This window comes from Dermochelys coriacea, chromosome 13 (assembly GCF_009764565.3).
Source record: "Dermochelys coriacea isolate rDerCor1 chromosome 13, rDerCor1.pri.v4, whole genome shotgun sequence".
NCBI classification, from domain to species: domain Eukaryota; kingdom Metazoa; phylum Chordata; order Testudines; family Dermochelyidae; genus Dermochelys; species Dermochelys coriacea.
Window position 1 is genome coordinate 38,463,106 of NC_050080.1, and position 17,164 is coordinate 38,480,269.

The 17,164-nt window shown below is 57.5% G+C and overlaps 1 protein-coding gene across 1 annotated transcript; it reads right to left on the reverse strand.

Moving 5' to 3' along the window:
- Window positions 1-63: 63 nt before the first annotated feature.
- REC8 (REC8 meiotic recombination protein) lies at window positions 64-7,549 on the reverse strand. Its single transcript, XM_043496004.1, has 18 exons — window positions 7,404-7,549; window positions 7,194-7,262; window positions 6,537-6,679; window positions 5,627-5,702; window positions 5,131-5,245; window positions 4,666-4,735; window positions 3,402-3,481; window positions 3,087-3,204; window positions 2,934-2,997; window positions 2,387-2,478; window positions 1,989-2,302; window positions 1,746-1,812; window positions 1,555-1,673; window positions 1,191-1,239; window positions 840-906; window positions 662-769; window positions 473-579; window positions 64-300 (listed from the first exon to the last, which is right to left on the reverse strand). Exons 1-18 carry the CDS (start codon window positions 7,457-7,459, stop codon window positions 209-211), a joined length of 1,806 nt encoding a protein of 601 aa, XP_043351939.1. The 5' UTR covers window positions 7,460-7,549; the 3' UTR covers window positions 64-208.
- Window positions 7,550-17,164: the final 9,615 nt, after the last annotated feature.

A 17,164-nucleotide genomic window follows, 5' to 3' on the forward strand; every position in this document is an offset into this window, starting at 1 on the left:
GGGTTCAGGAGCAATGCTTAGCCTCCCTTTTACTGGTGCCAGGGTGGGGAGATGAAAGGAAAAAGTACCTGCTCCTCCTCCCCCCCAATAATCCAGGGAGCAGATTCCTGGCAAAACACTTTAATTAGAACAGATTTGTAACGGGGGAGGGGGAGACAAACGTGCCCCATTCAGCAGTGGGGAGCCTCTTCTCCCCCCACCAGGGGCTCTAGCCTGTGCGGAATCGGGCCCCAGGTTTGAGGAGTATCGGCCCGTAGGGCTCAGTCTGGTGCAGCCGCAGGAACTGGAGCCCGCAGAGAACTGCAATAGAGGGGGGAGGAGTCAGGGCTGATGCCAACACACCCAGCGGTGCTCATCCTACCAGCAGGGGGCAGCAGGGCCCCTCACCCACCGGGGCCCCTCACCCCGTCAGCAAGTCGCCACACCCACTGGAGCCCAACCCACCGGAAGGGGGCAGCAGGGCTCTGCTCACCAAGGCAGAGGTAGAAGATGCGGCTGGCGATGCCACGTGAGGTCGTGGTGGGCACCAGGGCCCGGAAATCCATTTCCCCGACCTGCTCCAACTCTGCTGCCGTCAGCCTGGAGGGGAGACAGAGCCAGCGTAGAACCCAGGAGTCCGGCCTCCCTGCTCTCCCCTGCCCAGCACCGGGCCCTGGCCCACCTGCGGATGTACTCCAGCGTGATCAAGTCTCTGTCGGGGGGCAGCTCCAGGCTGATTTCAGGCAGCTCAGGGACGATGGGCAGGGCCTCCTCAGGCTCCGGCACCAGCCTGGGGGCAGGGCAGAGGGTTAATGGAGATCTTTGGGGGTTATACCCCTGCCCCCCATGTTGGGTCTCACCTTCTCTCCTCCGGGGTCACCAGGCTGGGGCGTGGCACCTCCTCTTCAGTGGTCTCCAGGGAGATCTCTGCCAGGGGGCCAGGAGCATGGGGGTCAGTGCTGACACTACCACCCACACTGCTCTTCCTGGGGTACGGGAGAGATCACCCCAGAGCCCCTCCCTGTGACATGGTGCCCCCCCAGCTCCCTCCCTTTGAGACAGAGCCCCTCCCTGTGCCCCGAGCTGAGTCCCCTGACCACATCCCTGTAGCTCGGCACGCCTGGCTGACCCCTCCCTGTGGCATGGCGCCCCCATCCGAGCTGCCTTTCCCCCCTCCCTGGAGCATGGTGCTCCCCACATGAGCAACTCACCTGAGGAGACCATTACAGGGATGCTAGGCTCTAGGGCTTCACGTGCAACCTACAAAAGAGGGGCACACTCAGCCCGGGGAGGGGAGTGGGGTCCAGTGGTTAGAGCAGGGGGCCTGGGAGGCCAGATGCCTGGGTTCTCTCCCCGGCTCTGGGAGGGCAGTGGGGACTAGGGAAGAAAGCTGTGGCGGGGGCTGGGAACCTGGACTCCTGGGTTCTCTCCCTGGCTCTGGGAGGGCAGTGGGGGCTAGGGAAGAAAGCTGTGGCGGGGGCTGGGAACCTGGACTCCTGGGTTCTCTCCCTGGCTCTGGGTGGCCAGTGGAGTCCAGGGGATAGAGTGGGGGGCTGCCAGGGGGGCCCCAGGTACCTCCAGTTCGCTGACCGGCTCTTCTTTTCTCTCCTCCTCGGCCCAGAGCGCCGCGTAGTCCATGGGCCGCAGGATGGCGCAGCGCTGCCACAGGGCATGCAGCTCAGGAGGCAGCCAGCCTGGGGGGCACAGAGAGGGTGAGGGGGGTAGGGACCCAGTGCGGGGACCGAGGGAGCGTGGGGGGCACTCACCATAGGTGGGGGCTCTTAGCAGCTCCGCAGGGGTCCTCCGCTGCCGGGCTGGCACCTGCACCACCACCTGGAGCAGAGACAGATGGAGTCAGGGGGCTGGGAGCCAGGACACCTGGGTTCTCTCCCAGCACAGGGAGGAGAGTGGGGTCTAGTGCTTAGAGCAGGGGGCATTGGGAGCCAGGACACCTGGGTTCTCTCCCAGCTGTAGGAGTTAGTGGTTAGTGCTAGAGGCCTGGCACTCACCAGGGGCCGGCACTGGGCCTGCACATCCAGGATCTGTTTCTTGAACTGGTCCCGTGGAATCTGGGTCACCTCGTCCAGGAAGCGGAGCTGGCGCCGGGGGGTGGGCAGGGGGGCCGGCTCGTACACGGCCAGCTCTAGCTGTGGGGCACAGAGGGCATGGGTGAGCCACGGGCACCCTGGCCAGGAAAGGCCATCTGCTGGCCCAGGCCTCCTACTTACCTTCGGGCTGTGGGGGGGGCGTCGCTTCACCTTGGGGGTCACAGCTGGGGAAGGGGGAGGGGGTGGCAGCCCTGGCTCCCTCGGGGGGCTCAGCTCTGTGGGGCAGAGCCCAGAACAAGGATTAGAGGCTGGAGCCCTGCCCCCCAACTCTTTCCTCCCCCCTCATGCCCCACACTCACCAGGGAGTGGGGGCAGCTCCTCCTTTGGTAGCCGGGCCAGTTCCTCGGGCAGGATGGGGGTCTCCACCTCGGCTGGGGGCTCCTCACCCACCCTGGGGGGAGAGACGGTGAGACCCCGACCCCAGCCAGCTCCACCCTGTCACGCCCTAGAGGGGAAAGTCCCTGTGCCCCATTCCCCACCCTCTGATCAGCCCCACCCCAATACTCTCTAGAGGGGAATGGTTCCGTGCTCCATTCCCTGCCCCCCAACTAGCCCCACACCGCCCTGGGGCCGGTGCACCCTAGAGGGGAAAGGCCATGTGCCCTATTCCCTGTCCCCAGCCAGACCCACCCCCACACCCCCTAGATGGGAAAGACCCCATGCACCATTCCCTGCCCCCCCAAGCCCACCCCACAGTGGGGAAAGGCCCTGTGCCCCATTCCCCACCCCCAGTCAGCCCCACCCTGGTCCCCATGAGAGGGGAAAGGTCCCCAGCCCCCCAGCCAACTCCACCCTGCCCTGGGGCTGGCATGCCCTAATGGGGATGGCCCACACCTGCCCCCTTACCGGGGTGGGGGTGACAGTCTGGCCGTGATCTCCGCCTCCCGGGCTCTTATCTCCTCTTCCAGCTCTGGAGGGGAGAAGGAGGCATGAGATGGGGCAGCGGGACAAGCCCCTTGCCCCCACCCCAGTCCTCCAGGATCCCTGCAGCCCCCCCACCTTCCATGGGGTGTCTTCTGGGGGGGGCGCGGGGTGAGGTGGGGGGCAGGACAAAGTCCTCCTGCTCGGCCAGCAGGTCGATCTCGCGTGCCGTGATCTCCGGGAGGTCGCGCTCGCCCTGGGAGGGGGGTGGGAGAAAAGGGGTTGTCACATTGTGGATGTGCCCCCCACTTCCCATATCCCCCATTATCCTATGCTGAGATCCCATTCCCCCAACCCTGGTTCCCCTAGACTCCCCCTGATCCCAGACCCCCATAGTCCCTAGATTTCCGCACATTTCCACCCAGATGCCAGCCCCCATGGCTCCCCCCACACCTCGATTTCCAGCAGTGTGATGGGCTCCACTTCCTTCATGGTGATAATTTCAGGGGACACGACCGTGATGGGGGGTGCTTCTGGGTGGAGTGAAAGAAGGGGTGAGCTGGCAGTTAACCCCCACCCTGATTCCCACCCACCCGCACAGAGCCCTGGGGAAATTTGGGGGGGCCAATGACATCAGACCAGATATTGGGGGCATTAGAAAGGGCGGTTCGGGGGGCTAGGGAGAGTAGCTGGGCTGGGCGAGCCTGCGGTTACTGGTTACTCTGGGATGAGCTGGGACTAGAGCACTGGGTGGAGTAAGATGCCTGTACTGGGGTTATACTGAGCCACTGGTTACATCAGAGGTGTGGGGGCCCTGGGTTTACTGGTTATACTGGCACAGTGGGTATACTGGTTACACTGGGATGCCTAATGTACTGGGCTACTGGCATTGCTAGCTTGCACTGATCGTGACAGGACGCTGACATCACCAGCTATACTGGGAAGCCAGGATGTCCTGGTTTGGGACACGGTGGTTATTGGTGATGCTGGAACATGGTGATTACTGGTTATACTGGGATACTGTGGTTATTGATTATACTGGGATTCTCTGTTTACTGGTTATGCTAGGACACGGAGGTTACTGCTTGTGCCGCAATACTGTGGTTACAGGTTACGCTAGGACACAGTGGTTACTGATTGTGATGGGACACGGTGCTTACTCGGATACTGTGGTTACTGGTTATACTGAAAGGTGGTGGTTACTGGTTATACTGGGATGTTCTGGTAAGGGGCTATACTGGGAGGCGGTGGTTACTGGTAGGGCTGGGACAAGTTGGTAAGGGGCTATACTGGGAGACGGTGCTTACTGGTTGTCCTGGGACAGGGTGGTAAGGGGTTATACTGGGAGGCGGTGGTTACTGGTGATGCTGGGACAGGGTGGGAAGGGGCTATACTGGGAGGCAGTGGTTACCTGTGATGCTGGGACAGGGTGGGAAGGGCTATACTGGGAGGTGGTGGTTACTGGTTGTGCTGGGACAGGATGGGAAGGGGCTATACTGGGAGGCAGTGGTTACTGGTGATGCTGGGACAGGGTGGGAAGGGGCTATACTGGGAGGCAGTGGTTACTGGTGATGCTGGAACAGGGTGGGAAGGGGCTATACTGGGAGGTGGTGGTTACTGGTGATGCTGGGAATCTGTTTACTGTTTAGAGTGGGATGCTGGTTGCACTGGGCCTCCATCCATACCATCCCTCCTGCCCCACAACCCACTGACTCACCTGGCCTCCTGCGCCGGGGGGATGGGGCGGGTCTCTCTGGGGGGGTGGGAGCCTCCAGAATATGTCGAATCTGGGGGGAGAAGAAATGTCACAGGTTAGCCCCATCCCCCACATGACTCTAGAGGGGAGGTCTGCAGATAGTCTTTGGAGGTACCTGTAGGATGTCAGTGGGGCTGGGCACGGGAGGAAGGGGGAGTACCTGTGGGATGTCAGTGGGGCTTGGCAGTGGGAGGATGGGCGGTACCTGTGGGATGTCAGGGGGCTAGGCAGCAGGATGACGAGGGGTACCTGTGGGATGTCAGGGGGCTGGGCAGTGGGATGACAAGGGTGCCTGTGGGATGTCAGTGGGGCTGGGCAGCAGGAGGACGGGGGATGCCTGTGGGATGTCAGTGGGGCTGGGCAGTGGGAGGACGGGGGGTACCTGTGGTATGTCAGGGGGCTGGGCAGTGGGAAGATGGGGGGTACCTGTGGTATGTCAGTCGGGCTGGGCAGCGGTGGCTCCATCACCCCGAAGAAGGGGTCGGGCGCGTCCTCTAGGGCCTCCATCAACAACAGGTTGTCAGGGAGGAGTAGCCCCGGCCTGTGGATAGATGTGGGTCAGAGCCCAGAGAGAGAAAGTGACCCCCCAAAGACACCCACTCCCCTCACAACCCCCCTGACCTCCACACAGCCCTCCTACCTCCCCCCAAAGTCCCCCCACCCCAAACTGATCCCCAAAATCTTACCAGGACCTTTTCCTACCCCCCAACCCGCTACTGAGCCCCCTTCCCTCTCCTCCCCCCCCATTAATCCCCTCCTCGGTACTGACCCCTCAGCACCACTAGGCTTCCCTCATGGCCTCTATCTTGCCAATTGGACTCCCACTCCTGGGGAAGGGGTTACAAGCATATCCTAAATGCTATGGGGGTTCAGGAGTGTCCCAGGGGTTATGGGGCATCCCCAGCATCCCCCCATGACTCACTGTTCGAGGTCCCCCATGTCGATGCGGATCTGCTGCTGGGCCCGGCTCAGGCGCTCCAAAGTATGTTGGATCTCCTCTGGGGGGCAGGCAGTGGGTGGAGGTGAGATGGGGGGCTGGATTTTCTTGGGGAGGCAGGCAGAGATGGGGGTGAGATTGGGCGGGCTGCTTCTCTTCTGCGGGGCAGGCAGGTGGTGGGGTGAGATGGGAGGCCTGGATCTCCTCTTGGGGGCAGGAAAGAGGGTGGGAGGTTGGAGGGTCTGCAGTTCCCCTAGGCGGTGGGGGTGAAATCAGGAGGTGGAGGGGATACCCAGCAGGAGGACAAATCTTGACCACCCCCAGGGCTTGTTTCAACAGTGTTTTAAACTGGTTCCGAAACCCAACCCAGACTCAGTTGGAAGTGAATTAAGAGTATCTACACCCCCTTCAGCTAAACCGCTTCAGCATCACACCCCAAACTCCACTGGCTGCCTGAATCTGCGCCAGTCACCTCGCCATTGATGGCTCTTCATCCAAATTAAGAGCATCCACACACCTATTTATCTATACCAGTTTTACACCAATTTCAGGCTGAGGCTAGAGTTGGATGGGAAATCAGTTTTGGAACTTTTTAGCAAATTTAAATATTTTTTGGAGCGGGGGTGGAAATGGGTGGGTCCGAGGGGTTGTTCCCCAAAGTCTGGTGCTTAGTGAGAGGTGTCTCACCAAGGGGGTGAGAAGTCGGAGCAAGGGGCCCTGAAATTGGAGTGGGACTCCTCTGGGGGACATATCCCCCACAATTGAGAGCTGTTGCCTTGGCAACGTCATACCAGCTGTCTCTCCATTCCCCCAATGTGCCCTCCCAACCCTCCTGCTGGGTTGAACTGGGGAATGGAGGCTGTGGGGCTAGCTGGGATGATGGAGGGGCACTCACCGATGAGGTAGTGGCACTGTCGGCTGTAGACCCGCACCACCCCATACTGCAGCTGGGCGGAGAGATAGAGGGAGAAGCGGGGCCGGGGGGCAGCAGGGGTGGGCGGCGGGGCCTGCACCAGAATGTAGGTCAGAATTTCTTCGCTGTGCCAACCCATGCCAATGGGGGGAATGAGAGAGAGAGAGTCAGTGCTTCTATCCATCTTCCTCTTCATCCCTCCATCTACCCATCCATCATCTTCATCCCTCCTTCCATTCCTCTAGCTACCCTCATCTTCATCCCTCCATCTGCCTCATCCATCTACCATCTTCATCTCTCCTTCCATTCCTCCGCCATCCTCTTTATCCCTCCATCTACCCCATCCATCTTCCTCTTCATCCCTCCTTCCATTCCTCCATTCACCCTCCTCTTCATTCCTCCAGCTGCCCCATCTGTCCTCCTCTTCATCCCTCCTTCCTTTCCTCCATCCACCTTCCTCTTCATCTCTCCGTCCATCCCCACCCATCCATCTCTCCCTCCCTCCATTTTCCATCCATCCCTCTCTTTCTCCCACCCATCCTCTAGATCCTACCCTCACGCATTCCCCCTCCGTCTATTCATCCTTCCCCCACATCCATTTCTCCTCCCTCCCTGCCTCCCTCCCACCACAACACCCACCATGTTTGGGGCACGTTCACTTTCAAATATTCCCTCTTCACCAGCTTGGTGCCACCCGTGGCTGCCAGCCTGGGGTGAGGGAGAAGGGGGTTAAAACGGATGTGCTGAGGTCCCCCTGCCCCAGATTGCCCCCAATCCACCCACCTGGATCCCCAGAGTAGATACCCTCCCGTACTCTCCCTTGGCCAGATCACGGAACAAGGACATTACCAGATGGTGGCAAAGCGGCCTGTATGGCGCTGCAGGACATTGGGATAGTAGAACATGGTGGTGCTGGGCTGGGGGAGCTAGGGGGACCCCCAAAACAGCCTCCTCAAAGAACCCACAACCCTGTATGAGACTCCTTCACTATTGAAATGGGATGTTCACAAATCCTACAGAGTCAATAGGACCCTGAAAAACCCTATAGCTTCAACTGAACCCCCAAATATCCTGGATTCTGCAGTACCCCAGGAATCTTATAGAATCAGTGGGACCCCAAAATATTGCAAATTGTGTGATGCCTTAATAAATCCTATTGACTGTTTTTGGGGGAGGAAAACAGATTTTTGTTCCACTGTTGAACCAAGACAAAATTCAGAGGCAGATTAATTAAATAAAATCAACTCATTAGCAGCTAACGAATGAATAGTTAATATTTTGCCTGAAGCATCAAGATTTTAAAACCTACCACATGACACAATATTATCTTACTTTTTATATAAAAAATAATTAACAAGTGAGGTTAATTAGGTCGGTTGATGAGACGAAGAAACGTTAAATATTAACAGAGGGGCTTTGGTTATTGAGATGGGTAAATTGGTGCTGGGGAGAAACCTGCCCAGGCGAAGGGAATTTGGCATCTAACTCGGAAGCAATTAATTAGGATATTAAAAATGAATGATGGGTGTTAATTAGAGAGATGAGGATATGGGGTTAAAATGAGGCTGGTGAAGGGAAATCAGATGTGGATTTCCGTGTTTAATAAAGTGGTGTTAAAAATCACGTGGGCAATTGGAAGCAGATTTGAATCCTTCTCCTAATAAGGAGCCAACTAATTAACTATGATGTTAAAAAAATGATTAACGACAAAGAACAAAGAATTTACCAACACTATTAATAAGAGTAAAAACACTTGAAAGGTATACTATGAATACATTAATTAAGGAGATGTGTAATTATTGGTGCTATTAATACATTAATGCTGTACAATTAAGAACAATAGAAAGTAACAGTGATATGAATAAATTAATTGGAAATTTGGACAATTAACAGTGCTGCCAATCAGTTAATGGTGTAGAGCAATTAACAATTTTTAATACATTAATTAGGACAATTAATAATTAAAGTTGCTTTTAATAAAGATGGGGAACAGAAAATTTTACAGTTATATTAGTAAATTAATGAAAAAGACTAGCTATTAACAGCAATATTATTAGTAATCAGTGAAGATAATTGTTCTTTATAACCGTTAACTTAACAGCAATACTAATTAACAAGGGAACGAACAATTAGAGGTGGAGAGAGAAGTGAGATACTGTTGAGAGAAGCAAATATTTCTTGAACTTGTACTGCTAGAGGTGCTGTTAATTAGTTAATTAGTAGTGAACAGTTTAAACTATTGACAGATTAGTTCAATGGACAATTAGAGGTGCTATTCATGAATTAATTAGTAAAAAAACAATTGGAGGCACTGTCAATCAACTAATTAGTCCAATAGTCAATTAGAGGCCCTATTACTTAACTAATTAGTTCCATGGACAATCAGAGGTGTTATTAGATGATATGTCCAATTGACCATCAGAGGTGCTGCTAATGAATTAATTAATACAATGGAGAAATAGAGGTGCTGTTAATTAGCTAATTAATCCAATGGATAATTGGGTGGGTTAGTCATGAACTAATTAATAACCAATAAAACCAATAATAGAACCAATAAAAGCTAGAGGCGATGGTAATTAGATAATTAGGATAGACAATTAAGGCTGATGTTAAATAATTAAGACAATTAGAGGTGCTATTAATAAACTTGGCATTGCCAGGGGCAACGGTTGCTAGGCTAAGCCCTCCCACCCAGGCCCTCCGCCCAAGCCCTCCAGACTGAGGCATGGTATGGCCGCAGCCCTCGGCCTTTATAACCGCCCTATGGTGCTTCCACCAATGGAAGATGGGCCTGCTCTCGTGCTCCAGCCAATCACCGGATTCTGGTGCCACGTGGGGATCTTCCCTCTGGCCCTGGAGACTGCGACTCTCCGGCGGCTGCTCGCGAGCTGGGGGGCTCCGGCCAATCAGCGGGATCTTTCCCACCCGGAGACTGCCAGGCCCAACTGCTCTCTCGCTTTAGCTCCCAACCAATCAGGGTACACCTAATAGGAGGCCGAACCACGTGGGAATCTAGCGTTTACCTCCACAGAAGACTCCCCCACAACCTGCCCCAACGACTGATGACCTCACAAGGGACACAGCCAATGATAGCCGTTCCCGCTCACCCACCGCGACCAATCGGAGGGAGGGGGTGGTTTTCCCGCCAAATTTGCACGGAGGTTTGTGCTCTCACGCACTAGAGTCGCTTGCCAGGGGAGTTGGTGTCAAGCCACGTCCCGCCCCGCCCCCGTCCCCGGAGCCAGCGGCCCCCCCCGTCAATCCCCGATGCCAACTGCCCCCCTCGTGTCAATGTCCAGTGCCAACTGCCCTTCCGTGTAAATCCCTGGTGCCAACTGCCCCCCGTCAATCCCCGGTGCCAACTGCCCCCCTGTCAATCCCCGGTGCCAACTGCCCCCCTCGTGTCAATGTCCAGTGCCAACTGCCCTTCCGTGTAAATCCCTGGTGCCAACACCCCCCTGTGTCAATCCCTGGTGCCAACTGCCCCCCGTCAATCCCCGGTGCCAACTGCCCCCTCGTGTCAATGTCCAGTGCCAACTGCCCTTCCGTGTAAATCCCTGGTGCCAACACCCCCCTGTGTCAATCCCTGGTGCCAACTGCCCCCCAGTCAATCCCCGGTGTCAGCTGCCCCCCGTGTCAATCCCCGGTGCCAACTGCCCCCCTCGTGTCAATGTCCAGTGCCAACTGCCCTTCCGTGTAAATCCCTGGTGCCAACTGCCCTTCCGTGTCAATCCCTGGTGCCAACTGCCCCCCTCGTGTCAATGTCCAGTGCCAACTGCCCTTCCGTGTAAATCCCTGGTGCCAACACCCCCCTGTGTCAATCCCTGGTGCCAACTGCCCCCCAGTCAATCCCCGGTGTCAGCTGCCCCCCGTGTCAATCCCCAGTGCCAACTGCCCCCCTCGTGTCAATGTCCAGTGCCAACTGCCCTTCCGTGTAAATCCCTGGTGCCAACACCCCCCCGTGTCAATCCCTGGTGCCAACTGCCCCCCCGTCAATCCCCGGTGCCAACTGCCCCCCCGTCAATCCCCGGTGTCAGCTGCCCCCCGTGTCAATCCCCGGTGCCAACTGCCCCCTCGTGTCAATGTCCAGTGCCAACTGCCCTTCCGTGTAAATCCCTGGTGCCAACTGCCCCCCGTCAATCCCCGGTGCCAACTGCCCCCCTGTCAATCCCCGGTGCCAACTGCCCCCCTCGTGTCAATGTCCAGTGCCAACTGCCCTTCCGTGTAAATCCCTGGTGCCAACACCCCCCCGTCAATCCCCGGTGCCAACTGCCCCCTCGTGTCAATGTCCAGTGCCAACTGCCCTTCCGTGTAAATCCCTGGTGCCAACACCCCCCTGTGTCAATCCCTGGTGCCAACTGCCCCCCAGTCAATCCCCGGTGTCAGCTGCCCCCCGTGTCAATCCCCGGTGCCAACTGCCCCCCTCGTGTCAATGTCCAGTGCCAACTGCCCTTCCGTGTAAATCCCTGGTGCCAACTGCCCCCCGTCAATCCCCGGTGCCAACTGCCCCCTCGTGTCAATGTCCAGTGCCAACTGCCCTTCCGTGTAAATCCCTGGTGCCAACACCCCCCTGTGTCAATCCCTGGTGCCAACTGCCCCCCGTCAATCCCCGGTGCCAACTGCCCCCTCGTGTCAATGTCCAGTGCCAACTGCCCTTCCGTGTAAATCCCTGGTGCCAACACCCCCCTGTGTCAATCCCTGGTGCCAACTGCCCCCCAGTCAATCCCCGGTGTCAGCTGCCCCCCGTGTCAATCCCCGGTGCCAACTGCCCCCCTCGTGTCAATGTCCAGTGCCAACTGCCCTTCCGTGTAAATCCCTGGTGCCAACTGCCCTTCCGTGTCAATCCCTGGTGCCAACTGCCCCCCGTCAATCCCCGGTGCCAACTGCCCCCTCGTGTCAATGTCCAGTGCCAACTGCCCTTCCGTGTAAATCCCTGGTGCCAACACCCCCCTGTGTCAATCCCTGGTGCCAACTGCCCCCCAGTCAATCCCCGGTGTCAGCTGCCCCCCGTGTCAATCCCCAGTGCCAACTGCCCCCCTCGTGTCAATGTCCAGTGCCAACTGCCCTTCCGTGTAAATCCCTGGTGCCAACACCCCCCCGTGTCAATCCCTGGTGCCAACTGCCCCCCCGTCAATCCCCGGTGCCAACTGCCCCCCCGTCAATCCCCGGTGTCAGCTGCCCCCCGTGTCAATCCCCGGTGCCAACTGCCCCCCTCGTGTCAATGTCCAGTGCCAACTGCCCTTCCGTGTAAATCCCTGGTGCCAACACCCCCCCGTGTCAATCCCTGGTGCCAACTGCCCCCCGTCAATCCCCGGTGCCAACTGCCCCCTCGTGTCAATGTCCAGTGCCAACTGCCCTTCCGTGTAAATCCCTGGTGCCAACACCCCCCTGTGTCAATCCCTGGTGCCAACTGCCCCCCAGTCAATCCCCGGTGTCAGCTGCCCCCCGTGTCAATCCCCGGTGCCAACTGCCCCCCTCGTGTCAATGTCCAGTGCCAACTGCCCTTCCGTGTAAATCCCTGGTGCCAACTGCCCCCCCCGTCAATCCCCGGTGTCAGCTGCCCCCCGTGTCAATCCCCGGTGCCAACTGCCCCCCTCGTGTCAATGTCCAGTGCCAACTGCCCTTCTGTGTAAATCCCTGGTGCCAACACACCCCCGTGTCAATCCCTGGTGCCAACTGCCCCCCCCGTCAATCCCCGGTGCCAACTGCCCCCCGTCAATCCCCGGTGTCAGCTGCCCCCGTGTCAATCCCCGGTGCTAACTGCCCCCCTCGTGTCAATGTCCAGTGCCAACTGCCCTTCCGTGTAAATCCCTGGTGCCAACTGCCCCCCCGTGTCAATCCCCGGTGCCAACTGCCCCCCTCGTGTCAATGTCCAGTGCCAACTGCCCTTCCGTGTAAATCCCTGGTGCCAACTGCCCCCCGTGTCAATCCCTGGTGCCAACTGCCCCCCCGTCAATCCCCGGTGCCAACACCCCCCCGTGTCAATCCCTGGTGCCAACTGCCCCCCCCGTCAATCCCCGGTGTCAGCTGCCCCCCCCGCGTCAATCCCCGGTGCCAACGCCCCCCTCGTGTCAATGTCCAGTGCCAACTGCCCTTCCGTGTAAATCCCTGGTGCCAACACACCCCCGTGTCAATCCCCGGTGTCAGCTGCCCCCCCTTCAATCCCCGGTGCCAACTGCCCCCCCTGTCAATCCCCGGTGCCAACGCCCCCCTCGTGTCAATGTACAATGCCAACTGCCGTTCCGTGTAAATCCCTGGTGCCAACACCCCCCCGTGTCAATCCCTGGTGCCAACTGCCCCCCCGTCAATCCCTGGTGCCAACTGCCCCCCCGTGTCAATCCCCAGTGCCAACTGCCCCCCTGTCAATCCCCGGTGCCAACTGCCCCCCTCGTGTCAATGTCCAGTGCCAACTGCCCTTCCGTGTAAATCCCTGGTGCCAAACCCCCGCCCCGTGTCAGTCCCTGGTGCCAACTTCCGGCCCGTCAATCCCCGGTGTCAGCTGCCCCCCCGTGTCAATCCCCGGTGCCAACTGCCCCCCTCGTGTCAATGTCCAGTGCCAACTGCCCTTCCGTGTAAATACCTGGTGCCAACACCCCCCTGTGTCAATCCCTGGTGCCAACTGCGCCCCAGACAATCCCCGGTGTCAGCTGCCCCCCGTGTCAATCCCCGGTGCCAACTGCCCCCCTCGTGTCAATGTCCAGTGCCAACTGCCCTTCCGTGTAAATCCCTGGTGCCAACACCCCCCCGTGTCAATCCCTGGTGCCAACTGCCCCCCCGTCAATCCCCGGTGCCAACTGCCCCCCCGTCAATCCCCGGTGTCAGCTGCCCCCCGTGTCAATCCCCGGTGCCAACTGCCCCCCTCGTGTCAATGTCCAGTGCCAACTGCCCTTCTGTGTAAATCCCTGGTGCCAACACACCCCCGTGTCAATCCCTGGTGCCAACTGCCCCCCCGTCAATCCCCGGTGCCAACTGCCCCCCCGTCAATCCCCGGTGTCAGCTGCCCCCCGTGTCAATCCCCGGTGCCAACTGCCCCCCTCGTGTCAATGTCCAGTGCCAACTGCCCTTCCGTGTAAATCCCTGGTGCCAACTGCCCCCCCGTGTCAATCCCCGGTGCCAACTGCCCCCCTCGTGTCAATGTCCAGTGCCAACTGCCCTTCCGTGTAAATCCCTGGTGCCAACTGCCCCCCCGTGTCAATCCCTGGTGCCAACTGCCCCCCCCGTCAATCCCCGGTGCCAACACCCCCCCGTGTCAATCCCTGGTGCCAACTGCCCCCCCGTCAATCCCCGGTGTCAGCTGCCCCCCCCGTCAATCCGTGGTGTCAACTGCCCCCTCGTCAATCCCCGGTTCCAACTGCCCCCCCCGTCAATCCCTGGTGCCAACGCCCCCCTACTGTCAATGTCCAGTGCCAACTGCCCTTCCGTGTAAATCCCTGGTGCCAACACCCCCCTGTGTCAATCCCTGGTCCCAACTGCCCCCCCGTCAATCCCTGGTGCCAACTGCCCCCCCGTCAATCCCCGGTGTCAGCTGCCCCCCCGTGTCAATCCCCGGTGCTAACTGCCCCCCGTGTCAATCCCTGGTGCCAACTGCCCCCCATCAATCCCCAGTGTCAGCTGCCCCCCCGTCAATCCCCGGTGTCAGCTGCCCCCCCGTGTCAATCCCCGGTGCCAACTGCCCCCCATGTCAATCCCCGGTGCCAACTGCCCTTCCGTGTCAATCCCTGGTGCCAACTGGCCCCCTCTTGTCAATGTCCAGTGCCAACTGCCTTTCCTTGTAAATCCCTGGTGCCAACACCCCCCCGTGTCAATCCCTGATGCCCACTGCCCCCCCCAGTCCCCGGTGCCAGCTGCCCCCCCTTTCAATCCCCGGTGCCAAAGCCCCCCTCGTGTCAATGTCCTGTGCCAACTGCCCTTCCGTGTGAATTCCTGGTTCCAACACCCCCCCCGTGTCAATCCCTGGTGCCAACTGCCCCCCCCGTCAATCCCCGGTGTCAGCTGCCCCCCCGTGTCAATCCCTGGTGCCAACTGCCCCCCGTCAATCCCCAGTGCCAGCTGCCCCCCCATCAATCCACGATGCCAACGCCCCCCTCGTGTCAATGTCTAGTGCCAACTGCCCTTCCGTGTCAATCCCTGGTGCCAACACCCCCTGTGTCAATCCCTGGTGCCAACTGCCCCCCGTCAATCCCCTTTTTCAGCTGCCCCCCATCAATCCCCGATGCCAACGCCCCCCTCGTGTCAATGTCCAGTGCCAACTGCCCTTCCGTGTAAATCCCTGGTGCCAACACCCCCCCCTTTCAGTCCCCGGTGCCAGCTGCCCCCCCTGTCAATCCCCAGTGCCAACGCCCCCCTCGTATCAATGTCTAGTGCCAACTGCCCTTCCGTGTCAATCCCTGGTGCCAACACCCCCTGTGTCAATCCCTGGTGCCAACTGCCCCCCGTCAATCCCCTTTGTCAGCTGCCCCCCCTTGTCAATCCCCGGTGCCAACGCCTCCCTCGTGTCTATGTCCAGTGCCAACTGCCCCCCGTGTAAATCCCTGGTGCGAACACCCCCCGAGTGTCAGTCCCCATTTCGAGCTGCCCCCCCGTGTCAATCCCTGGTGTCAGCTGCCCCCCCTTGTGAATTCCCGGTGCCAACACCCCCCCTTGTCAATTTCCGGTGCCAACTGCCCCCCCGTCAATCCCCGGTGCCAACGCCCCCCTCGTGTCAATGTCCAGTGCCAACTGCCCTTCCGTGTAAATCCCTGGTGCCAACACCCCCCCATGTCAATCCCCGGTGCCAGCTGCCCTTCCGTGTAAATCCCTGGTGCCAGCTGCCCCCCCGTGTCAATCCCCGCTGCCAACAGCCACCCCCCCGTAAGTGCTGATACTTGGTGCCAACACCCCTCGCCTACGAATGTCTCCGGCTGTGACCTTCCACCATGGGGCCTCTTCCTTTTCCTGGTTATGAGCCTCTGAGCCCTGACAGCTGCCCCCCATCGGGCCCTGAGATAACTTTGGGGCCTTTTCTGCACCGCTCGCCGCTGTCTCCCCAGCCTTTGCAGAGAGGGTTATGTTCATGCGCATGAAAAAGTATTTAAAAGTTATATCTGGAATAAAAAGTAGGTTGACTCACTGCATAGCTATTTAAACCACTGACACTAATTAATAAAGGTTAATGACATTTACAACATATTAATAAGATATAACCATGGCGAGAAACCACATTGATCCCTAATCCTGATAGTAAAGAGGAGTGAAGGTTAGTGAGTAATATTTACCCCACAGTAATCATTAATAATGGATATAAAAGAGATTGATCACTGAGACTGATGATAGAAATTAAAATATATTAATGCATCCGATGAAGTGAGCTGTAGCTCCCGAAAGCTTATGCTCTAATAAATTTGTTAGTCTCTAAGGTGCCACAAGTACTCGTTTTCTTTTAGCGAATACAGACTAACACGGCTGCTACTCTGAAACATATTAACCACTCATGCTGATAATAATTAATCAAGATTAATGACTAAATGTACAACAAATTTATATATATTAGCCTCTAATATTATTGCTAATTACTATTGGCTAATGGGAAAATACACGTGATTAATATATATTAACCACTAATATTTTTATATTTTATATTGAATGAGTAAATCTACACTAGATTAATATATATTAACACCTAATATTGTTGATTATTAATATTGACTCAAGACCAAATCTACACTAGATTAATCCATATTAAAAACTGATATTGCTGATCATTAATAATTGCTAATAGAAGCTATGTATTAACCAGTAATATTGTTGATAATAACAGGTAAGAAATATTAATGAGTAATGTTCACAAGAAATGAAGTAATACATCACAATAATGAGACTCGTAATTAGTAGATGTGACAAAATGGGAATGTTCTTAATGTTTTCTCGGAATACGGTGTAGGTGCCTCAGTTTCCCCAGTTCTGAAGTATCTCGGTGGTGGGATGAGCTGTGTGATTCCTGCAGAGCCTTAGCGGGCCAGCGTGCTGCTGCCTGCACAGAGAATGGCCGACACCCCGTCTCCTGGCCACTATGGCCTGGGGTCCCCCCCCGGCAAGGTACCAACTGAAGGGGTTGGAGAACACAGAGATCAGGTGGCCTCCTGGCCCAGGAAAGAGACAAAGGCCAGAGAAGGGGCTGGAGAAATGGAGTCTGGAGCTGGCTGGGGAAATGGAGGGGGGCCCAGACGGGGTTCTGGCCTCCTTGGCCCCAAGATGGACCTGACTTTGGGCTCCTGTTTCCTGTATCTACAAGCTCTGTTTTGGACCCGTGTTCCTGTCGGCTAATAAACCTTCTGTTTTACTGACTGGCTGAGAGTCCCGTCTGACTGCGGAGTTGGGGGGCAGGGCCCTCTGGCCCCCCCAGGACCCCGTCTGGGCGGACTGGCTGTGGGAAGCGCGCGGAGGGGCAGGGGAGGCTGGATGCTCCGAGGTCAGACCCAGGCAGGGGGAAGCCGGGTGAGCCTCTTGCCCTGGAGACAGGCTGCGCCCGGAGAGGAGGCTCCCCCAGAGTCCTGCCTGGCTTCGGATGGAGTAAACCCAGAGCATCGCCCGGGCACCCGTGACAGTATATAAACAAGACAGTTTCTGGCAGC